Source organism: Engystomops pustulosus, chromosome 10 (assembly GCF_040894005.1).
Source record: "Engystomops pustulosus chromosome 10, aEngPut4.maternal, whole genome shotgun sequence".
Taxonomy (NCBI): Eukaryota; Metazoa; Chordata; class Amphibia; order Anura; family Leptodactylidae; genus Engystomops; species Engystomops pustulosus.
In genome coordinates this window covers 56,044,080-56,063,852 of record NC_092420.1, presented here as the reverse complement: position 1 = coordinate 56,063,852, position 19,773 = coordinate 56,044,080, and the positions used below count along the sequence as shown (strand labels likewise).

The window sequence follows — 19,773 nt, the reverse complement described above, 5'->3', positions numbered from 1 at the left end:
AGTGCGAACAGGTGATGTCGTGGATTGCCGACAATGCTTCAAGCAATTTGTCCACCAGTCAGTCTTCCACGCAGTCCACCCATGTCACCGAAATCGGCACTCCTCCAGCTCCTACACCTCAGCCTCCTCCCCCCCAGTCTGCCCCCTCCCAGGAAAATTTGGCATTTGAACCGGCATACTCTGAGGAACTGTTTTCTGGACCCTTCCCACAGTCACAAACCACTTGTCCGGTTGCTGCTGAGCAATTTTCCGATGCCCAGGTTTTCCACCAGTCGCAGTCTGTGGGTGATGATGACCTTCTTGACGTAGTGGAAGAAGTGTGTAAAGAGGTGTCCGACGATGAGGAGACACGGTTGTCAGACAGTGGTGAAGTTGTTGTCAGGGCAGGAAGTCCGAGGGGGGAGCAGACTGAGGGATCGGAGGATGATGAGGTGACAGACCCAAGCTGGGTTGAGAGGCCGGGTGAACACAGTGCTTCTGAGACGGAGGAGAGTCCTATAGCAGAACAGGTTGGAAGAGGCAGTGGTGGGGCCAGACGGAGAGGCAGGGCCAGAGCAGGTGCATCAGCGCCAAATGTGTCACGTAGTGAAGCTCCCGTGGCGAGGGCTCCCGCGGCGAGGGCTAGATTTTCAGAAGTCTGGAGGTTCTTTAAGGAAACACCGGATGACCAACGGACTGTGGTGTGCAACCTTTGCCAAACCAGGATCAGCAGGGGTTCCACCACTACTAGCTTAACTACCACCAGTATGCGCAGGCATATGAATGCTAAACACCCGAATCAGTGGCACCAAGCCCGTTCACCTCCGGCCGTGCACACCACTGCTCCTTCCCCTGTGTCAGCTGATAGTCAGCCCCCTGCCCAGGACCCTGCCACAAAAACCCCATCGTCGCCTCCACGATCCTCCACAGCATCCACCAGCGTTCAGCTCTCCATACCCCAGACGCTGGAGCGGAAAAGAAAATATAGTGCAACCCACCCGCACGCCCAAGCCCTTAATGTCCACATCTCCAGATTGCTTAGCCTGGAGATGCTGCCCTATAGGCTAGTAGAGACCGAGGCCTTTCGCAACCTCATGGCGGCGGCCGCCCCTCGGTATTCGGTCCCCAGCCGCCACTACTTTTCCCGATGTGCCGTCCCAGCCCTGCACCAGCACGTGTCACACAACATCATCCGTGCCCTGACCAACGCCGTTTCTGACAAGGTCCACCTGACCACGGACACGTGGACGAGTGCTGCAGGGCAGGGCCACTATATATCGCTGACGGCACATTGGGTTAACTTGGTGGAGGCTGGGACCGAGTCTGACCCTGGGGCTGGTCATATACTGCCGACGCCGAGGATTGCGGGGCCTACCTCGGTCCAGGTCTCAAAGGCCTACTATGCCTCCTCTTCCTCCCACCCCTCCTCCACCTCCTCCTCCGAACTACCATCCGTGGGCATGGCGCCATCAGTCGCTAGCTCTATGGCACAGCAGCAGTGCCGTCGCTAAGCGACAGCAGGCGGTGCTCAAACTGCTGAGCCTAGGCGATAAAAGGCACACCGCCCAAGAACTATTACAGGGCATCACGGCGCAGACTGATCTGTGGCTGGCACCGCTGAACCTGAAGCCAGGCATGGTTGTGTGTGACAACGGCCGTAACCTGGTGGCGGCTCTGCAACTCGGCAGACTGACACATGTGCCATGCCTGGCCCATGTGTTAAATCTGATAGTTCAGCGTTTCCTCAAGACATACCCCAATCTGTCAGATTTGCTCACGAAGGTGCGCCACATCTGTGCGCATTTCAGGAAGTCCAGCACAGATGCTGCCACTCTCAGGGCAGCGCAGCGCCGCCTCCAACTGCCCGCTCACCGACTGTTGTGCGACTTTCCCACGAGGTGGAATTCAACATTAACCATGTTATCCAGAGTTTACCAGCAGCGCAGAGCGATTGTAGACTGCCAGATGTCAACTTCCACCAGAACTGGTAGTCAGGTCAGTCAGCTTCCTCAAGTCTACAATGAGGAGTGGACGTGGATGTCTGATATCTGTCAGGTGCTGAGTAACTTTGAGGAGTCAACACAGATGGTCAGTGGCGATGCCGCCATCATCAGCCTCACCATCCCGCTGCTTGGCCTGTTGAAAAACTCTCTGATCAGCATGAAGTCGGAAGCTTTGCGCTCGTCACAAGATACGGGGGAAGAAGATTCCCTTGTTGATAGCCAAAGCACCCTCAGGTCTGTTTCTCAGCGCATATCGGAGGAGGTGGAGGAGGATGAGGAGGAAGAGGAGGAGAATGTTGGCGAGACACAAGAGGGGAGCATTGCTCAGACCTTCACTGTTCAGCGTGTATGGGCAGAAGAAGAGGAGTTGGAGGAGTTGGAGGAGGAGGAAATGGACAGTCAGGCCAGTGAGGGGAGTGAATTCTTGCGCGTTGGGACTCTGGCGCATATGGCAGATTTCATGCTAGGCTGCCTATCCCGTGACCCTCGCGTTCAAAGAATTTATTCCAGCACCGATTACTGGGTATTCACTCTCCTGGACCCACGGTACAAGCAAAATCTTTCCACTCTCATCCCTGGAGAGGAAAGGAGTGTGAGAATGCATGAATACCAGCAGGCCCTGGTGCACAAGCTGAAACAGTATTTCCCTTCTGACAGCGCTAGCGGCAGAGTGCGTAGTTCTGCGGGACAAGTAGCGAGGGAGAGTAGGCGAGCAGGCAGCTTGTCCAGCACTGGCAAGGGTATGCTTTACAAGGCTTTTGCCAGCTTTATGTCACCCCAGCAAGACACTGTCACCTGTCCCCAGTCTCGGCAGAGTAGGGCTGATCTTTACAGAAAGATGGTTAGGGAGTACGTAGCTGACCATACCATCGTCCTAAATGATCACACAGCTCCCTACAACTACTGGGTTTCAAAGCTGGACATGTGGAACGAACTGGCGCTGTACGCCTTGGAGGTTCTTGCCTGCCCTGCCGCTAGCGTCTTGTCTGAGCGGGTTTTCAGTGCAGCTGGTGGCATCATCACCGATAAGCATACACGCCTGTCGACTGACAGCGCTGACAGGCTGATGCTTATTAAGATGAATAAAGCCTGGATTTCTCATAATTTCCAATCTCCACCAGGTGAAGGAAGCTCAACCTGAATAATTTATGCACTCCTCCTCCTCCTCATTTTCCTCCTTCTCCTCCTCTTTGTACACTAAAGCAGAGGAAACTGGCTATTATTTGACAGGGCCCACTGGCTCTAGCTATAGTACTTTATGCATTTAATTTTTCTGGAGGGCCACCTACCCGGTCCTCTGTTTTAAACAATTTTTGGGAGTGCCACATACAGGCACTCAATCTATTCAATTTTTCTGGAGGGCCACCTACCTGCTCCTCTGGTTTGAAAACTTTTTTGGACTGCCACATACAGGCACTCAATCTATTTCATTTTTCTGGAGGGCCACCTACCTGCTCCTCTGGTTTGAAAACTTTTTTGGACTGCCACATACAGGCACTCAATCTATTTCATTTTTCTGGAGGGCCACCTACCTGCTCCTCTGGTTTGAAAACTTTTTTGGACTGCCACATACAGGCACTCAATCTATTCCATTTTTCTGGAGGGCCACCTACCTGCTCCTCTGGTCTGAAAACTTTTTTGGACTGCCACATACAGGCACTATCCAAATTAAATTGTCTCCATAGCAGCCTCCACACGTTGTCTCCATTGCTACCTCCAAAAGTCGTCCATATAGCTGCCTCCATACATTGTCCCCTTATCAAACGAGGTGTGTCAGGCAGAAATTTGGGTTGTTTTCATGGATTCCACATCAAAGTTGTTAACTTTGTCGCCACCCTGCTGTGTTATCCACAAAATATACTGGCAAACTTTTACCATTTAGGGATATTATTTCAGCGCTTCTTGCGCATCTGTTTACATTCCCCTCATCCGCCATATCCCAAACTTATAAGAACGCTACTACACTTAACTTGGTGCAGGCTGGGACCGAGTCTGACCCTGGGGCTGGTCATATACTGCCGACGCCAAGGATTGCGGGGCCTACCTCGGTCCAGGTCTCAAAGGCCTACTATACCTCCTCCTCCTCCCACCCCTCCTCCACCTCCTCCTCCTCCGAATTACCATCCGTGGCCATGGCGCCATCAGTCGGTAGCTCTAGGCACAGCAGCAGTGCCGTCGCTAAGCGACAGCAGGCGGTGCTCAAACTGCTGAGCCTAGGCGATAAAAGGCACACCGCCCAAGAGCTATTACAGGGCATTCTAAAAGAGATTAGAAAATAAGCTGTCTGAGCAGAAAACGAAGAAAGTCTGGAAGGGTCTAAAACTAATCACCGGTATACCAACACGAACTGAGGGGGCAGAAGGGGATATAGAGAAGGCAAACGAATTGAATAATTTCTTTAATCGTTTTGATGATATGAGTAATTCCATAGTGTTAGGAAGTACTGTACGGGATGGTGTAAATTTAAACATGGTGGGGGAACACTACGAGGAAGGAAAACAGGAGATGATGCCACCGATTAAAGTTGAGGATGTGGTACTAGAATTAGGACGTATAAAATCTAGTAAAGCTGGAGGCCCAGACATGTTGGATAATAGGGTCTTGAAAACGTGTTGCAGAGAGCTAGGTGAGGTTTTTACATATTTATTTAATATGAGCCTACAATGTGGAATAGTGCCAACTTTATGGAAAACTTCGGTCATAGTTCCTGTGAATAAAGTTCCTCGACCGAAAACGTTAAACGATTACAGACCAATAGCGCTGACCCCGGTGGTCATGAAAATCTTAGAAAGACTGGTTATGCGGCACTTATCCAGTGTAGTGAAGGATTTTGTAGACCCACTACAATTTGCATATCGGTGTGGGCTGGGGGTAGATGATGCATTAATTAATCTGTTACATAGAGTATGTGCTCATCTTGAATCCCCCAAAACAGAAGTTCGTTTGACTTTTTTTGATTTTAGCAGCGCATTTAATACGATCATTCCAGCATTGCTAGAATCGAAGCTGCAGCTTATGCAGATAGAACCAACTATGATCAAATGGCTGATGACTTATCTGCGCTGCAGACCACAGAGGGTTAGGTTGGGTGACATATGGTCTGATGAGGTGGTGTGCAGTACGGGGGCCCCCCAGGGTACTGTGTTAGCTCCCTTCTTGTTTATTCTATACACCTCGGATTTTAGGAAAAATGATCCGGCCTGTTTTTTACAGAAATACTCGGATGATTCGGTAATGGTGGGCTGTATCACAGAGGGGGATGATAGTGAATATCGAGAGTCAGTGAATACTTTTACTGAATGGTGCAGCTCAAATGGTCTCGTATTAAATGTAAATAAGACGAAAGAATTGGTTATAGATTTTTCAAGGAAAAGGGGCGTTATGCCCAAACCGCTCATTATAGCAGGGACGGAAGTGGAGCAGGTTGGTAGCTATAAATATTTGGGCGTAATTATTGACAATAAATTAAGCTGGCATGAGCATATTGATAAGGTCTCTAGACGTGCTAATAGTAATCTATTCTTCTTACGCAGACTAAGAGCATTTGACATCCCGAGGACTATGTTGGTCGGTTTCTATAATACGGTTATGGTGAGCGCATTTGCATTTGCCCTAGTGGCTTGGGGCAACTGTATTTCTAGTAGGGACTGTCAAAAGATGGATAAAATAATTAAGAAAGCCTCCTCGATAGTAGGTTTGCAATTTGATCGATGGGAAAAACTTGTACAGTGCGGGATAATAAGGAAATTGGAAAAAATTAGAAATAATAGTGACCATCCAATGCATGGCGTGCTGCAGGCACAGGTCAGTGGTTTTAGCTCCCGTTTTATTCTTTTGCGCTGCAGGTCGGAGAGATTTAAAAAGACGTTTATACCAGCCGCTCTCGAGCTATCAAATATCGCAATTAGGGGTAAAATAGGAATGTTTTAGAAACTAAGATTATTGGAAATATGGGTTCCATTTTATTACTTTTATAATCTATTTAACTAATTATTTACTTATGTGTATTGGTGCTTTTACTCTGTCTTATTGTATATGTGTTCTTTTTATGTGAGTTTTTTATATATGTGATGTCTTGTCAATTTTATGTATTGCTGAGGTGACACTTTAAATGCCCTTCTGGGATAATAAAGTATTATTATTATTATTATTCCACATCAAACTTGTTAACTTTGTCGCCACCCTGCTGTGTAATCCCCAAAATATACTGGCAAACTTTTATCATTTACCGATATTATTTCAGCGCTTCTTGCACATCTGTTTACATTCCCCTCACCCGCCATATCCCAAACTTATAAGAACGCTACTACACTTGATCTTATACAAAAGGTTCTTAGAAGTGCTGTTTGGGGAGTAGCCTAGAGACAGGGGCTTGATCCATGCCAAGATCCAACTAACATAGTTTTAACTGCAGCACCTTTAATCTACTACTAGTTCACTGCCTCCATACATGGTCCCCTTATCAAACGAGCTGTGTCAGGCAGAATTTTGGGTTGTTTTCATGGCTTCCATGTTAACTTTGTCGCCACCCTGCTGTGTAATCCACAAAATATACTGGCAAACTTTTATCATGTATCGATATTATTTGATCGCTTCTTGCTCACCTCCTTTGGTTCCTCTCTGCCACCTATTGGTTTGAAGCCTGAGTCCATTTAGGGTATGTCGCCATGACACTCTCTAGCCTGCTGCCGCTGCCTCTGCATGCCGTCCCCTATAGTGTCAGGGTCAATTATTGGATGTTTTAGATGCTATCTAGCTTCATTCTGTCACTCTGTCATGGCCATGCTGTTGCCCATAATTTTGGCATAATGGTGCGATTAAGCAGCCTCAGAGGCATCCATGCATGCTGCCCCTGCTGTTTCCTGTCCATTTCCGTGGTGTTTCCATCCTTTTCTGAGGTTCCCAGGTGTTTGGCCAAGCTTCTCTGTGCAGAGCCTTGGTCCCCTTGAAAAATGCTCGAGTCTCCCATTGACTTCAATGGGGCTCGTTATTCGAGACGAGCACTCGAGCATCGGGAAAAGTTCGTCTCGAATAACGAGTACCCGAGCATTTTAGTGCTCGCTCATCTCTAGTGACTACACTATTGTTTATAGACTCGAGTAAAAGCCGAGTAAGGGGTTTTCAGCACAATTTTTGTGCTGAAAAACTCGGCTTATACGCGATTATATAAGGAAAGTGTTGTTCTCTATTTTTGATCTATAGTATATATACACCTCTGAACTGTTAAACAGATGGACCTAGAATCTAATGCATATTTTTGACTACTATATACACCACCAATTAGGATGTGTCAGCAAGGCTGTACAGCAGATGCCATCACTCTCCCCTCTTCCCAGACCAGTGGGGAAGTACAGAGAACGAAGAAGACAGAGCACAAACAGTAACACTAACCCAACTATAACCTTGTGGAAAGATGAGGAGGTTTGCAGAGCAGGCTTATGGATGATAATCTGTGCACTGTGTGTGGGAACATGATGGGCAGACTGAAGACAGGAGAGACCAGCCATGAAGTAACTGCTTCCTGTAATCACTGAGCAGAGCCTCACCTCTATCCTTTACTGACCCTGCAGTCCTCTGCCTGTTTCATGTTACGGATTGTTCTTAGCAACAAGAATGAGGGGTGAAGAGAGAGGAGCTGAGGCAGGATGTTACCAGGCAAACAACTACAATAAAATAATACATGTATATTGGAAAAAAATCATTTTCATCTATTGCAGCCAGGCCCGGCTTCAGCACCCGGCATACCTGGGCAAGTGCCGGGGCCCAGAGAGCTGCCGGGGGCCCACACACGCTGTGCACATCTTCACTTCCTGTTTTGACTGAGGAAGTGTCCTGTGCCCTGCACTGTTCCTCCCTCACTCGGACAAGGCACAGGACAGTTAGAGGCTGCTGAGCAGCCTGTGAGATACAGCACATAATGGGTTAACCCACCCTTCCCCAATCTCCTCTTCACACGGAGCTGCAGTATAGCAGAAGTCTGGCCTCTTAGAGATCGGGACGAAGAGATGGAGGAGGAGGAGAAGCCTGAAGACTCCTCAGTGTGATACCAGGGCTGCTGCAGACACCATAGGGTGTAATGGTATGTCACATGTATGGCTGTGTATTACTGATCCATATGGTGAGTGTATGCTATGTGTGATGATGTGTTTCCCTGCATGTGTATCTGTTTTCATGTATCTGTCTGTCAGTGTGTGTGTTTGCCTCAATGCTGGTCTGCATGTATCTGTCTGCATGTAGCTATACTTGCCTGCATGTGTGACTGCCTGTATATGTGTCTTGCTGCATGTATGACTGCCTGTTGGTTTGTATGTACATGAGTAGGAGAGAGGCTTCTGTTTCAGCAGTGATGTGTATTATGTGATTCTGCAGCAGCAAAGTTGTGTATTAGGAGGTTCCGCAGCAGCTGAAGTGTGTATTATGATGTTAGGCAGCAGCAGTGATCTGTATTATGAGGTTCCGCAGCAGCTGAGGGGTGTATTATGAGGTTCAGCAGCAGCTGAGGGGTGTATTATGAGGTTCCGCAGCAGCTGAGGGGTGTATTATGAGGTTCCGCAGCAGCTGAAGGGTGTATTATAATGTTCCGCAGGAGCTGAAGGGTGTGTTATGAGGTTCTGCAGCACCTGAATGGTGTATTATGAGGTTCTGCAGCACCTGAAGGGTGTATTATGAGGTTCCGCAGCAGCTGAAGGGTGTATTATGAGGTTCTGTAGCACCTGAAGGGTGTATTATGAGGTTCCGCAGCAGCTGAGGGGTGTATTATGAGGTTCCGCAGCAGTTGAGGGGTGTATTATGAGGTTCCGCAGCAGCTGAGGGCTGTATTATGAGGTTCCGCAGCAGCTGAGGGGTGTATTATGAGGTTCCGCAGCAGCTGAGTTGAAGCTTCAGTTTTATTACTTGGCAGAGGGGCACAAAGATTTAGGCTTGTCCTGTTGGTTAAATGACCTCAAAACTGCCCTGACCGTGATACAGCTGTTTGGGATGATAAATTAGGGAATAATTTAGGTAACAGGAGATTTCTGAATTTTAAATGCTGCCACATGGGTTCACTGCAAAGGGTCCCCCTGAGGTTCTGTCGCCCAGGGGTCTACTGAAACCTGGAGCCGGCCCTGATTGCATCATGCCAGACGCAGGATTTGAGACTTTTTGGCCCTATCTACACATACATTTTGCAACATATTCTAATTTTATACAACTTAAACCATTTTGTACAGAAATCTCAAAACAAAACCCAAGGAAATGGTATAACATACAGTATATACTCGAGTATAAGCCGAGACCCCTAATTTTAATACAAAAAACTGGAAAAACCTATTGACGTGAGTATAAGCTGAGGGTGGGAAATGCAGGTCCTCTTCTACCCATCACGGTTTTGGCATTGGCTTTTAAAATGTGGGAAGCAAAAAATGGAATTGGAAAAGCTGAAAGTGACGTGATCTCGAAAGAAATAGACTCAATAAAACGTGTACTTTGTAATAGAAAATACAGATAAATACATGTAAGAAAGTAATTCTTTACTGGAATTAGAGATGAGCGAACATGCTCGTCCGAGCTTGATGCTCGTTCGAGCATTAGCGTACTCGAAACTGCTCGTTGCTCGGACGAATACTTCGCCCGCTCGAGAAAATGGCAGCTCCCGCCGTTTTGCTTTTTGGCGGCCAGAAACAGAGCCAATCACAAGCCAGGAGACTCTGCACTCCACCCAGCATGACGTGGTACCCTTACACGTCGATAGCAGTGGTTGGCTGGCCAGATCAGGTGACCCTGGGATAGACTAGCCGCTGCCCGCGCTGCTCGGATCATTCTGTGTCTGGATGCCGCTAGGGAGAGAGCTGCTGCTGGTCAGGGAAAGCGTTAGGCTGTTCTATTAGAATAGTGTTAGGCAGGAGTGATTCTCCAAGAACCCAACAGCCCTTCTTAGGGCTACAATAACGTTCCACTTTTTTTTTTTTTTATTTGCATCTAGTACCATTTTGTGAGGAATTAGCAGGGGGACTTGCTACCGTTGTGTTTAGCTCTTAGTGGCACACATATCCACCTCAAACACCAAAGTGGGAAAATTTAGTAGGGGTTGGATTTCAATTAGGCACAGTCTGCCATTTGTCCTTTTTTATTTTACGTTTATTTTGTTTAATAACTCAGCGTCATCTCATCTGGCATAGTAGTGTGCTTTCATACTTGGCTAGAAAATAGCCATAGGAGAATCCAAACGGCTTACTTACGCCTACAGTAGCGTTATATATTTGATTTCTGGTTGATCTGCTGGTGGCTGTACTTGCTGCAGTGCATCTACTAGCCAATTGTGAGCAATTTGTAGTGAGACTTGCGACTGCTGTGTTTTGCGCTTAGTGACGCACATATCCATTGCAAAGACCGAAGTGGGAAAATTTAGTAGGGGTTGGATTTCAATTAGGCACAGTCTGCCATTTGTCCTTTTTTATTTTACGTTTATTTTGATTAATAACTCAGCGTCATCTCATCTGGCATAGTAGTGTGCTTTCATACTTGGCTAGAAAATAGCCATAGGAGAATCCAAACGGCTTACTTACGCCTACAGTAGCGTTATATATTTGATTTCTGGTTGATCTGCTGGTGGCTGTACTTGCTGCAGTGCATCTACTAGCCAATTGTGAGCAATTTGTAGTGAGACTTGCGACCGCTGTGTTTTGCGCTTAGTGACGCACATATCCATTGCAAAGACCGAAGTGGGAAAATTTAGTAGGGGTTGGATTTCAATTAGGCACAGTCTGCCATTTGTCCTTTTTTATTTTACGTTTATTTTGTTTAATAACTCAGCGTCATCTCATCTGGCATAGTAGTGTGCTTTCATACTTGGCTAGAAAATAGCCATAGGAGAATCCAAACGGCTTACTTACGCCTACAGTAGCGTTATATATTTGATTTCTGGTTGATCTGCTGGTGGCTGTACTTGCTGCAGTGCATCTACTAGCCAATTGTGAGCAATTTGTAGTGAGACTTGCGACCGCTGTGTTTTGCGCTTAGTGACGCACATATCCATTGCAAAGACCGAAGTGGGAAAATTTAGTAGGGGTTGGATTTCAATTAGGCACAGTCTGCCATTTGTCCTTTTTTATTTTACGTTTATTTTGTTTAATAACTCAGCGTCATCTCATCTGGCATAGTAGTGTGCTTTCATACTTGGCTAGAAAATAGCCATAGGAGAATCCAAACGGCTTACTTACGCCTACAGTAGCGTTATATATTTGATTTCTGGTTGATCTGCTGGTGGCTGTACTTGCTGCAGTGCATCTACTAGCCAATTGTGAGCAATTTGTAGTGAGACTTGCGACCGCTGTGTTTTGCGCTTAGTGACGCACATATCCATTGCAAAGACCGAAGTGGGAAAATTTAGTAGGGGTTGGATTTCAATTAGGCACAGTCTGCCATTTGTCCTTTTTTATTTTACGTTTATTTTGTTTAATAACTCAGTGTCATCTCATCTGGCATAGTAGTGTGCTTTCATACTTGGCTAGAAAATAGCCATAGCAATAGGATAGCATCGTTTGGTTTTAAAAACTCAAAAACACAAAAAAAAAAAAAAAACACAAAAAAAAGTTTAAAAAAAATTAAAGCTATAACTCTCATTTTAAAAATGTTTAACCCGAGGGCTAGGGGTAGAGGACGAGGGCGGGGACGTGGGCGTCCAACTACTGCAGGGGTCAGAGGCCGTGGTCCTGGCCGGGGTGAGACACCACCTGCTTATGAGGGAGCAGGGGAATGCCGCAGAGCTACACTCCCTAGGTTCATGTCTGAAGTTACTGGGACTCGTGGTAGAGCACTGTTGAGGCCAGAACAGTGCGAACAGGTGATGTCGTGGATTGCTGACAATGCTTCGAGCAATTTGTCCACCAGTCAGTCTTCCACGCAGTCCACCCATGTCACCGAAATCGCCACTCCTCCAGCTCCTGCACCTCAGCCTCCTCCCCCCCAGTCTGCCCCCTCCCAGGAAAATTTGGCATTTGAACCGGCATACTCTGAGGAACTGTTTTCTGGACCCTTCCCACAGTCACAAACCACTTGTCCGGTTGCTGCTGAGCAATTTTCCGATGCCCAGGTTTTCCACCAGTCACAGTCTGTGGGTGATGATGACCTTCTTGACGTAGTGGAAGTGTGTAAAGAGGTGTCCGACGATGAGGAGACACGGTTGTCAGACAGTGGGGAAGTTGTTGTCAGGGCAGGAAGTCCGAGGGGGGAGCAGACTGAGGGATCGGAGGATGATGAGGTGACAGACCCAAGCTGGGTTGAGAGGCCGGGTGAACACAGTGCTTCTGAGACGGAGGAGAGTCCTCGACCAGAACAGGTTGGAAGAGGCAGTGGTGGGGCCAGACGGAGAGGCAGGGCCAGAGTTGGTGCATCAGCGCCAAATGTGTCAACTAGTGAAGCTCCCGTGGCGAGGGCTCTTGCGGCGAGGGCTAGATCTTCAGAAGTCTGGAGGTTCTTTAAGGAAACACCGGATGACCGACGGACTGTGGTGTGCAACATTTGCCAAACCAGGCTCAGCAGGGGTTCCACCACTACTAGCTTAACTACCACCAGTATGCGCAGGCATATGAATGCTAAACACCCCACTCAGTGGCAACAAGCCCGTTCACCTCCGGCCGTGCACACCACTGCTCCTTCCCCTGTGTCAGCTGATAGTCAGCCCCCTGCCCAGGACCCTGCCACAAAAACCCCATCGTCGCCTCCACGATCCTCCACAGCATCCACCAGCGTTCAGCTCTCCATACCCCAGACGCTGGAGCGGAAACGCAAATATAGTGCAACCCACCCGCATGCCCAAGCCCTTAATGTGCACATCTCCAGATTGCTTAGCCTGGAGATGCTGCCCTATAGGCTAGTAGAGACCGAGGCCTTTCGCAACCTCATGGCGGCGGCCGCCCCTCGGTATTCGGTCCCCAGCCGCCACTACTTTTCCCGATGTGCCGTCCCAGCCCTGCACCAGCACGTGTCAGACAACATAATCCGTGCCCTGACCAACGCCGTTTCTGACAAGGTCCACCTGACCACGGACACGTGGACGAGTGCTGCCGGGCAGGGCCACTATATATCGCTGACGGCACATTGGGTTAACTTGGTGGAGGCTGGGAGCGAGTCTGACCCTGCGGCTGGTCATATACTGCCGACGCCGAGGATTGCGGGGCCTACCTCGGTCCAGGTGTTTCAGGCCTACTATGCCTCCTCCTCCTCCCACCCCTCCTCCACCTCCTCCTCCGAACTACCATCCGTGGGCACGGCGCCATCAGTCGGTAGCTCTAGGCACAGCAGCAGTGCCGTCGCTAAGCGACAGCAGGCGGTGCTCAAACTGCTGAGCCTAGGCGATAAAAGGCACACCGCCCAAGAGCTATTACAGGGCATCACGGCGCAGACTGATCTGTGGCTGGCACCGCTGAACCTGAAGCCAGGCATGGTTGTGTGTGACAACGGCCGTAACCTGGTGGCGGCTCTGCAACTCGGCAGACTGACACATGTGCTATGCCTGGCCCATGTGTTAAATCTGATAGTTCAGCGTTTCCTCAAGACATACCCCAATCTGTCTGATTTGCTCACGAAGGTGCGCCGCATCTGTGCGCATTTCAGGAAGTCCAGCACAGATGCTGCCACTCTCAGGGCAGCGCAGCGCCGCCTCCAACTGCCCGCTCACTGACTGTTGTGCGACGTGCCCACGAGGTGGAATTCAACACTGACCATGTTATCCAGAGTTTACCAGCAGCGCCGAGCCATTGTAGACTGCCAGATGTCAACTTCCACCAGAACTGGTAGTCAGGTCAGTCAGCTTCCTCAAGTCTACAATGAGGAGTGGACGTGGATGTCTGATATCTGTCAGGTGCTGAGTAACTTTGAGGAGTCAACACAGATGGTCAGTGGCGATGCCGCCATCATCAGCCTCACCATCCCGCTGCTTGGCCTGTTGAAAAACTCTCTGATCAGCATGAAGTCGGAAGCTTTGCGCTCGTCACAAGAGACGGGGGAAGAAGATTCCCTTGTTGATAGCCAAAGCACCCTCAGGTCTGTTTCTCAGCGCATATCGGAGGAGGTGGAGGTGGAGGAGGATGAGGAGGAAGAGGAGGAGAATGTTGGCGAGACACAAGAGGGGACCATTGTTGAGTCCTTCACTGTTCAGCGTGTATGGGCAGAAGAAGAGGAGTTGGAGGAGAAGGAAATGGACAGTCAGGCCAGTGAGGGGAGTGAATTCTTACGCGTTGGTACTCTGGCGCATATGGCAGATTTCATGCTAGGCTGCCTATCCCGTGACCCTCGCGTTCAAAGAATTTATTCCAGCACCGATTACTGGGTGTTCACTCTCCTGGACCCACGGTACAAGCAAAATCTTTCCACTCTCATCCCTGCAGAGGAAAGGAGTGTGAGAATGCATGAATACCAGCAGGCCCTGGTGCACAAGCTGAAACAGTATTTCCCTTCTGACAGCGCTAGCGGCAGAGTGCGTAGTTCTGCGGGACAAGTAGCGAGGGAGAGTAGGCGAGCAGGCAGCTTGTCCAGCACTGGCAAGGGTACGCTTTACAAGGCTTTTGCCAGCTTTATGTCACCCCAGCAAGACACTGTCACCTGTCCCCAGTCTCGGCAGAGTAGGGCTGATCTTTACAGAAAGATGGTGAGGGAGTACGTAGCTGACCATACCATCGTCCTAAATGATCACACAGCTCCCTACAACTACTGGGTTTCAAAGCTGGACATGTGGCACGAACTGGCGCTGTACGCCTTGGAGGTTCTTGCCTGCCCTGCCGCTGGCGTCTTGTCCGAGCGGGTTTTCAGTGCAGCTGGTGGCATCATCACCGATAAGCGTACACGCCTGTCGACTGACAGCGCTGACAGGCTGACGCTTATTAAGATGAATAAAGCCTGGATTTCTCATAATTTCCAATCTCCACCAGGTGAAGGAAGCTCAACCTGAATAATTGATCCACTCCTCCTCCTCCTCATTTTCCTCCTTCTCCTCCTCTTTGTACAGTAAAGCAGAGGAAACTGGCTATTTTTTGACAGGGCCCACTGGCTCTAGCTATAGTACTTTATGCATTTAATTTTTCTGGAGGGCCACCTACCCGGTCCTCTGTTTTAAACAATTTTTGGGAGTGCCACATACAGGCACTCAATCTATTCAATTTTTCTGGAGGGCCACCTACCCGGTCCTCTGTTTTAAACAATTTTTGGGATTGCCACATACAGGCACTCAATCTATTCAATTTTTCTGGAGGGCCACCTACCTGCTCCTCTGGTTTGAAAATTTTTTTGGACTGCCACATACAGGCACTCAATCTATTCCATTTTACTGGAGGGCCACCTACCTGCTCCTCTGGTTTGAAAAATTTTTGGGACTGCCACATACAGGCACTATCCAAATTAAATTGTCTCCATAGCAGCCTCCACACGTTGTCTCCATTGCTACCTCCAAAAGTCGTCCATATAGCTGCCTCCATACATCGTCCCTTTATCAAACGAGGTGTGTCAGGCAGAAATTTGGGTTGTTTTCATGGATTCCACATCAAAGTTGTTAACTTTGTCGCCACCCTGCTGTGTTATCCACAAAATATACTGGCAAACTTTTATCATTTACCAATATTATTTCAGCGCTTCTTGCGCATCTGTTTACATTCCCCTCACCCGGCATATCCTAAACTTATAAGAACGCTACTACACTTGATCTTATACAAAAGGTTCTTAGAAGTGCTGTTTGGGGAGTAGCCTAGAGACAGGGGCTTGGATTGGCGAAAGCTCGCCTGGCAGCGGAGCGCCAGCTCCATGCGCATCATGCGCTTCTTGCGCATCTGTTTACATTCCCCTCACCCGCCATATCCCAAACTTATAAGAACGCTACTACACTTAACTTGGTGCAGGCTGGGACCGAGTCTGACCCTGGGGCTGGTCATATACTGCCGACGCAGAGAATTGCGGGGCCTACCTCGGTCCAGGTCTCAAAGGCCTACTATACCTCCTCCCAACCCTCCTCCACCTCCTCCTCCTCCGAATTACCATCCGTGGGCATGGCGCCATCAGTCGGTAGCTCTAGGCACAGCAGCAGTGCCGTCGCTAGGCGACAGCAGGCGGTGCTCAAACTGCTGAGCCTAGGCGATAAAAGGCACACCGCCCAAGAGCTATTACAGGGCATTCCACATCAAACTTGTTAACTTTGTCGCCACCCTGCTGTGTAATCCACAAAATATACTTGCAAACTTTTATCATTTACCGATATTATTTCAGCGCTTCTTGCGCATCTGTTTACATTCCCCTCACCCGGCATATCCTAAACTTATAAGAACGCTACTACACTTGATCTTATACAAAAGGTTCTTAGAAGTGCTGTTTGGGGAGTAGCCTAGAGACAGGGGCTTGGATTGGCGAAAGCTCGCCTGGCAGCGGAGCGCCAGCTCCATGCCAAGATCCAACTAACATAGTTTTAACTGCAGCACCTTTAATCTACTACTAGTTCACTGCCTCCATACATGGTCCCCTTATCAAACGAGCTGTGTCAGGCAGAATTTTGGGTTGTTTTCATGGCTTCCATGTTAACTTTGTCGCCACCCTGCTGTGTAATCCACAAAATATACTGGCAAACTTTTATCATGTACCGATATTATTTGATCGCTTCTTGCTCACCTCCTTTGGTTCCTCTCTGCCACCCATTGGTTTGAAGCCTGAGTCCATTTAGGGTATGTCGCCATGCCACTCTCTAGCCTGCTGCCGCTGCCTCTGCATGCCGTCCCCTATAGTGTCAGGGTCAATTATTGCATGTTTTAGATGCTATCTAGCTTCATTCTGTCACTCTGTCATGGCCATGCTGTTGCCCATAATTTTGGCATAATGGTGCGATTATGCAGCCTCAGAGGCATCCATGCATGCTGCCCCTGCTGTTTCCTGTCCATTTCCGTGGTGTTTCCATCCTTTTCTGAGGTTCCCAGGTGTTTGGCCAAGCTTCCCTGTGCAGAGCCTTGGTCCCCTTGAAAAATGCTCGAGTCTCCCATTGACTTCAATGGGGTTTGTTATTCGAGACGAGCACTCGAGCATCGGGAAAAGTTCGTCTCAAATAACGAGTACCCGAGCATTTTAGTGCTCGCTCATCTCTAACTGGAATCATTGCAACATATGGGATATTGCCAAAGCTACTCTTACTCAATTCAGGTCCAGCAAAGGTCATCATATGTCAATATTTTAGCTGAAAGTGTTTCTAATGAATATATCATCATCATACCATGTTTGTAGTCTTGTGAATTCTCATCTCTGGCGATTTGAACGCCTTAGGGTACAACTAATATTACTATAATATTTTGCAGTATTCAGATACAGCTGCAGGATACTCATATCTCATAAGAAGTTTTGCCCATTTGCCCATATCATAGTATTTGGTTTAAGTTTTCTCTGGTCATGTTACCATATTCTGTATCGTTTTATTTTGGCTAGCCTGTCCTCTGCTCACCTACTCCCTTCCGTCTCTTTTTATGTTATGCATAAGAAATCATCTGGTACTGTGCTGCAAGGATCAATAAATGATGTCAAGAATGAATAAACTATTTATTAAAATCGGTTTAAAAACACATGTTTTGGGTATTTTAACTGATAAAGAGTATAAATACTCAAAAAGTGTATTTTAAATAGATTTTAATAAACATTAATAAACATTGTCATTCTTGACAACATTTTTTGATCCTGGAAGCAACATACAAGATGATATTTATTGGCCTTAACTTATACTGCTAGATTCCCATACCAGTGACTGGGAAGGGCTGCTCCTCACCGGACAACATTTGGTATAAAATATCTATCCACAGGTGAGCAGCACTTCCGTGTCACCACCCCAAGCATTAATTATCAATAGATATTTATTTTGACTGTATTACACAAGGAGCCGTCTCCTTGACGTCCTTTTTTCTTACTACTATCTAGCTAACTAGCTCCTATGTCCAATGAAAATCAAACAGCACTCCACAATAGATAAAAAATACTCATGTACATGAGCAATTGGCTCCTCATTCATGTCAGCCCTTACTTTTTCCCTTTTTCGTACTCCTCATGTCAGCATCATTATAACAGTCTATACAATTTCAAAATAGACGATCATCTCATCCCTGTTATAGGCAACAGATAGATCTCCCCAAACTCTAATATAGAAATCATTAGAGGAAAACTCATATTGATAAACAACAATTCCAAAGTTATATTTGCTAACCAGAGGCTGAAGGTACATAATTTTGGCATTTGTCCAACTAATGGTATCAAGAAGAAAGAAAAGAAACTGAGGAGACCCAGTGTTATAAATTATGGGATAGATTAGATAAACATTTCACAACTACTACACACTGTACTGGAAGTGAGATGGTAAATACCCCAACATTGTTACATCTGGTGACCATATCCGTGAATTGTTCTTCATCACCAGATCGGGAACAGATCTTATAGCTGATTGGTTGGTATCTTTCCCACCATGGCCTGTAAGGATTTGTTACAATCAAATGCTCATTCGGAGGTGAAATCTAAAGTAGAAAAAGTTCATAGATGTAAGGTTCAAAGGCAAATACTTCATATGTAAAGGCATCCATAGGATAGAAAATTAGGATAGAGAGCAAATCCTACATTCAAAAGGACCACAAGCGAACATATAAAATAGTCTGCGGTCTTTTACATGACCAGGAGAGTGGTGAAAGTTGTTAATGATAGTCATAAAATGAGTTTTATTGCTCTATTATAACACCCACATTTTATACTTGTTTTGGGGCATAGATGTATAAAGATGTTGTAACATTCAAGTTACTTATACAGAAGGCTAGGAGTTGTGAGAGACTACAAAAAGTTACATAAATACTTTTCAGATACTTTTACAAACTGTATGAAATGTGTGGCTTCATGTGAAGTAGGTCAGACCGCTGTAGTATCACTGTGCAACCATATTTGGTACAATTTCCTGCCATTAGCTAACCCATGGTGATGGTGAACCTTTCAGAGAGTGAGTGCCCAAACTACAGCCAGTCCGGGGCAGCCTGGGATTACAAGAGGATACCTTGAGTCAATTCTGTGCTGGGAGAGGCCTTTGAGAGCCACCTCTGACACCCATGCCATAGGTTCACCACCATTGGACTAGACAGTCTAAGACTACACTTTGGGGCAGAATTATTAAAGTAGTTGTAGTTTTCTGGTGTACAAGTCATGAAATAGTTACAATTCCTGACCTACAGACAGGAATTGTGACTATTTCCCCCTCACGCCACATCCATGCAAGTAGGCATTAAGGGGGGTGAAGATAGCCACCCCTGGTTACAAAGTGGGCCGGCACAGGGGTCCCTGCCCTGCATAATAGCTATAGCCTGTGCCAGAAGTTGACACAGGTTATAGCACAAGTAGCCTTAACTTTGCATATCTTTGAGTTCATCTCCCCTATAGATCTGTATCTTTCTACGTCTATGAACAATAAAGGCTGTTTGATTTTAATATATATACAGTAGACATGAAAGAATTATAGATTGATAAGTACATAGATAGATAGATGTCTGATATATTTATTGATCAAATTATTAAATAAGTTTCATTTAGACAGCACCTTACCTGAACACCCCCAAACCCATTTGGTCCCAGATAACGTTCACATTCTTCAGCAATGTCCTCCCACCGCCATTCAAACAAGTGAACAATGGATGTTTTCCCACAAGCTACATTGGGATTAAACTGGGCAGTGCAGAGCCCTGGCAGCAGAAGCAGCAGCAGCAAGGTCATGTTGATCAGTCATGTGTCCAGCATCTTGTCTCCAGCCTATTTATAGCAGCAGCAGACG

The 19,773-nt window shown here is 47.2% G+C and overlaps 1 protein-coding gene across 1 annotated transcript in view; it reads right to left on the bottom strand.

Moving 5' to 3' along the window:
- The window catches only part of LOC140103764 (pancreatic alpha-amylase-like), a 36,612-nt gene extending 16,839 nt beyond the window's left edge, over nucleotides 1–19,773 (bottom strand). Inside the window, exons 1-2 of the mRNA XM_072126990.1 lie at nucleotides 19,548–19,773; nucleotides 18,335–18,481 (exon numbers count right to left, since the gene is read on the bottom strand). Of these exons, the coding sequence (XP_071983091.1) occupies nucleotides 18,335–18,481; nucleotides 19,548–19,715 (315 nt within the window). The 5' untranslated portion in view covers nucleotides 19,716–19,773. The remainder of the gene's footprint in view (nucleotides 1–18,334; nucleotides 18,482–19,547) is intronic.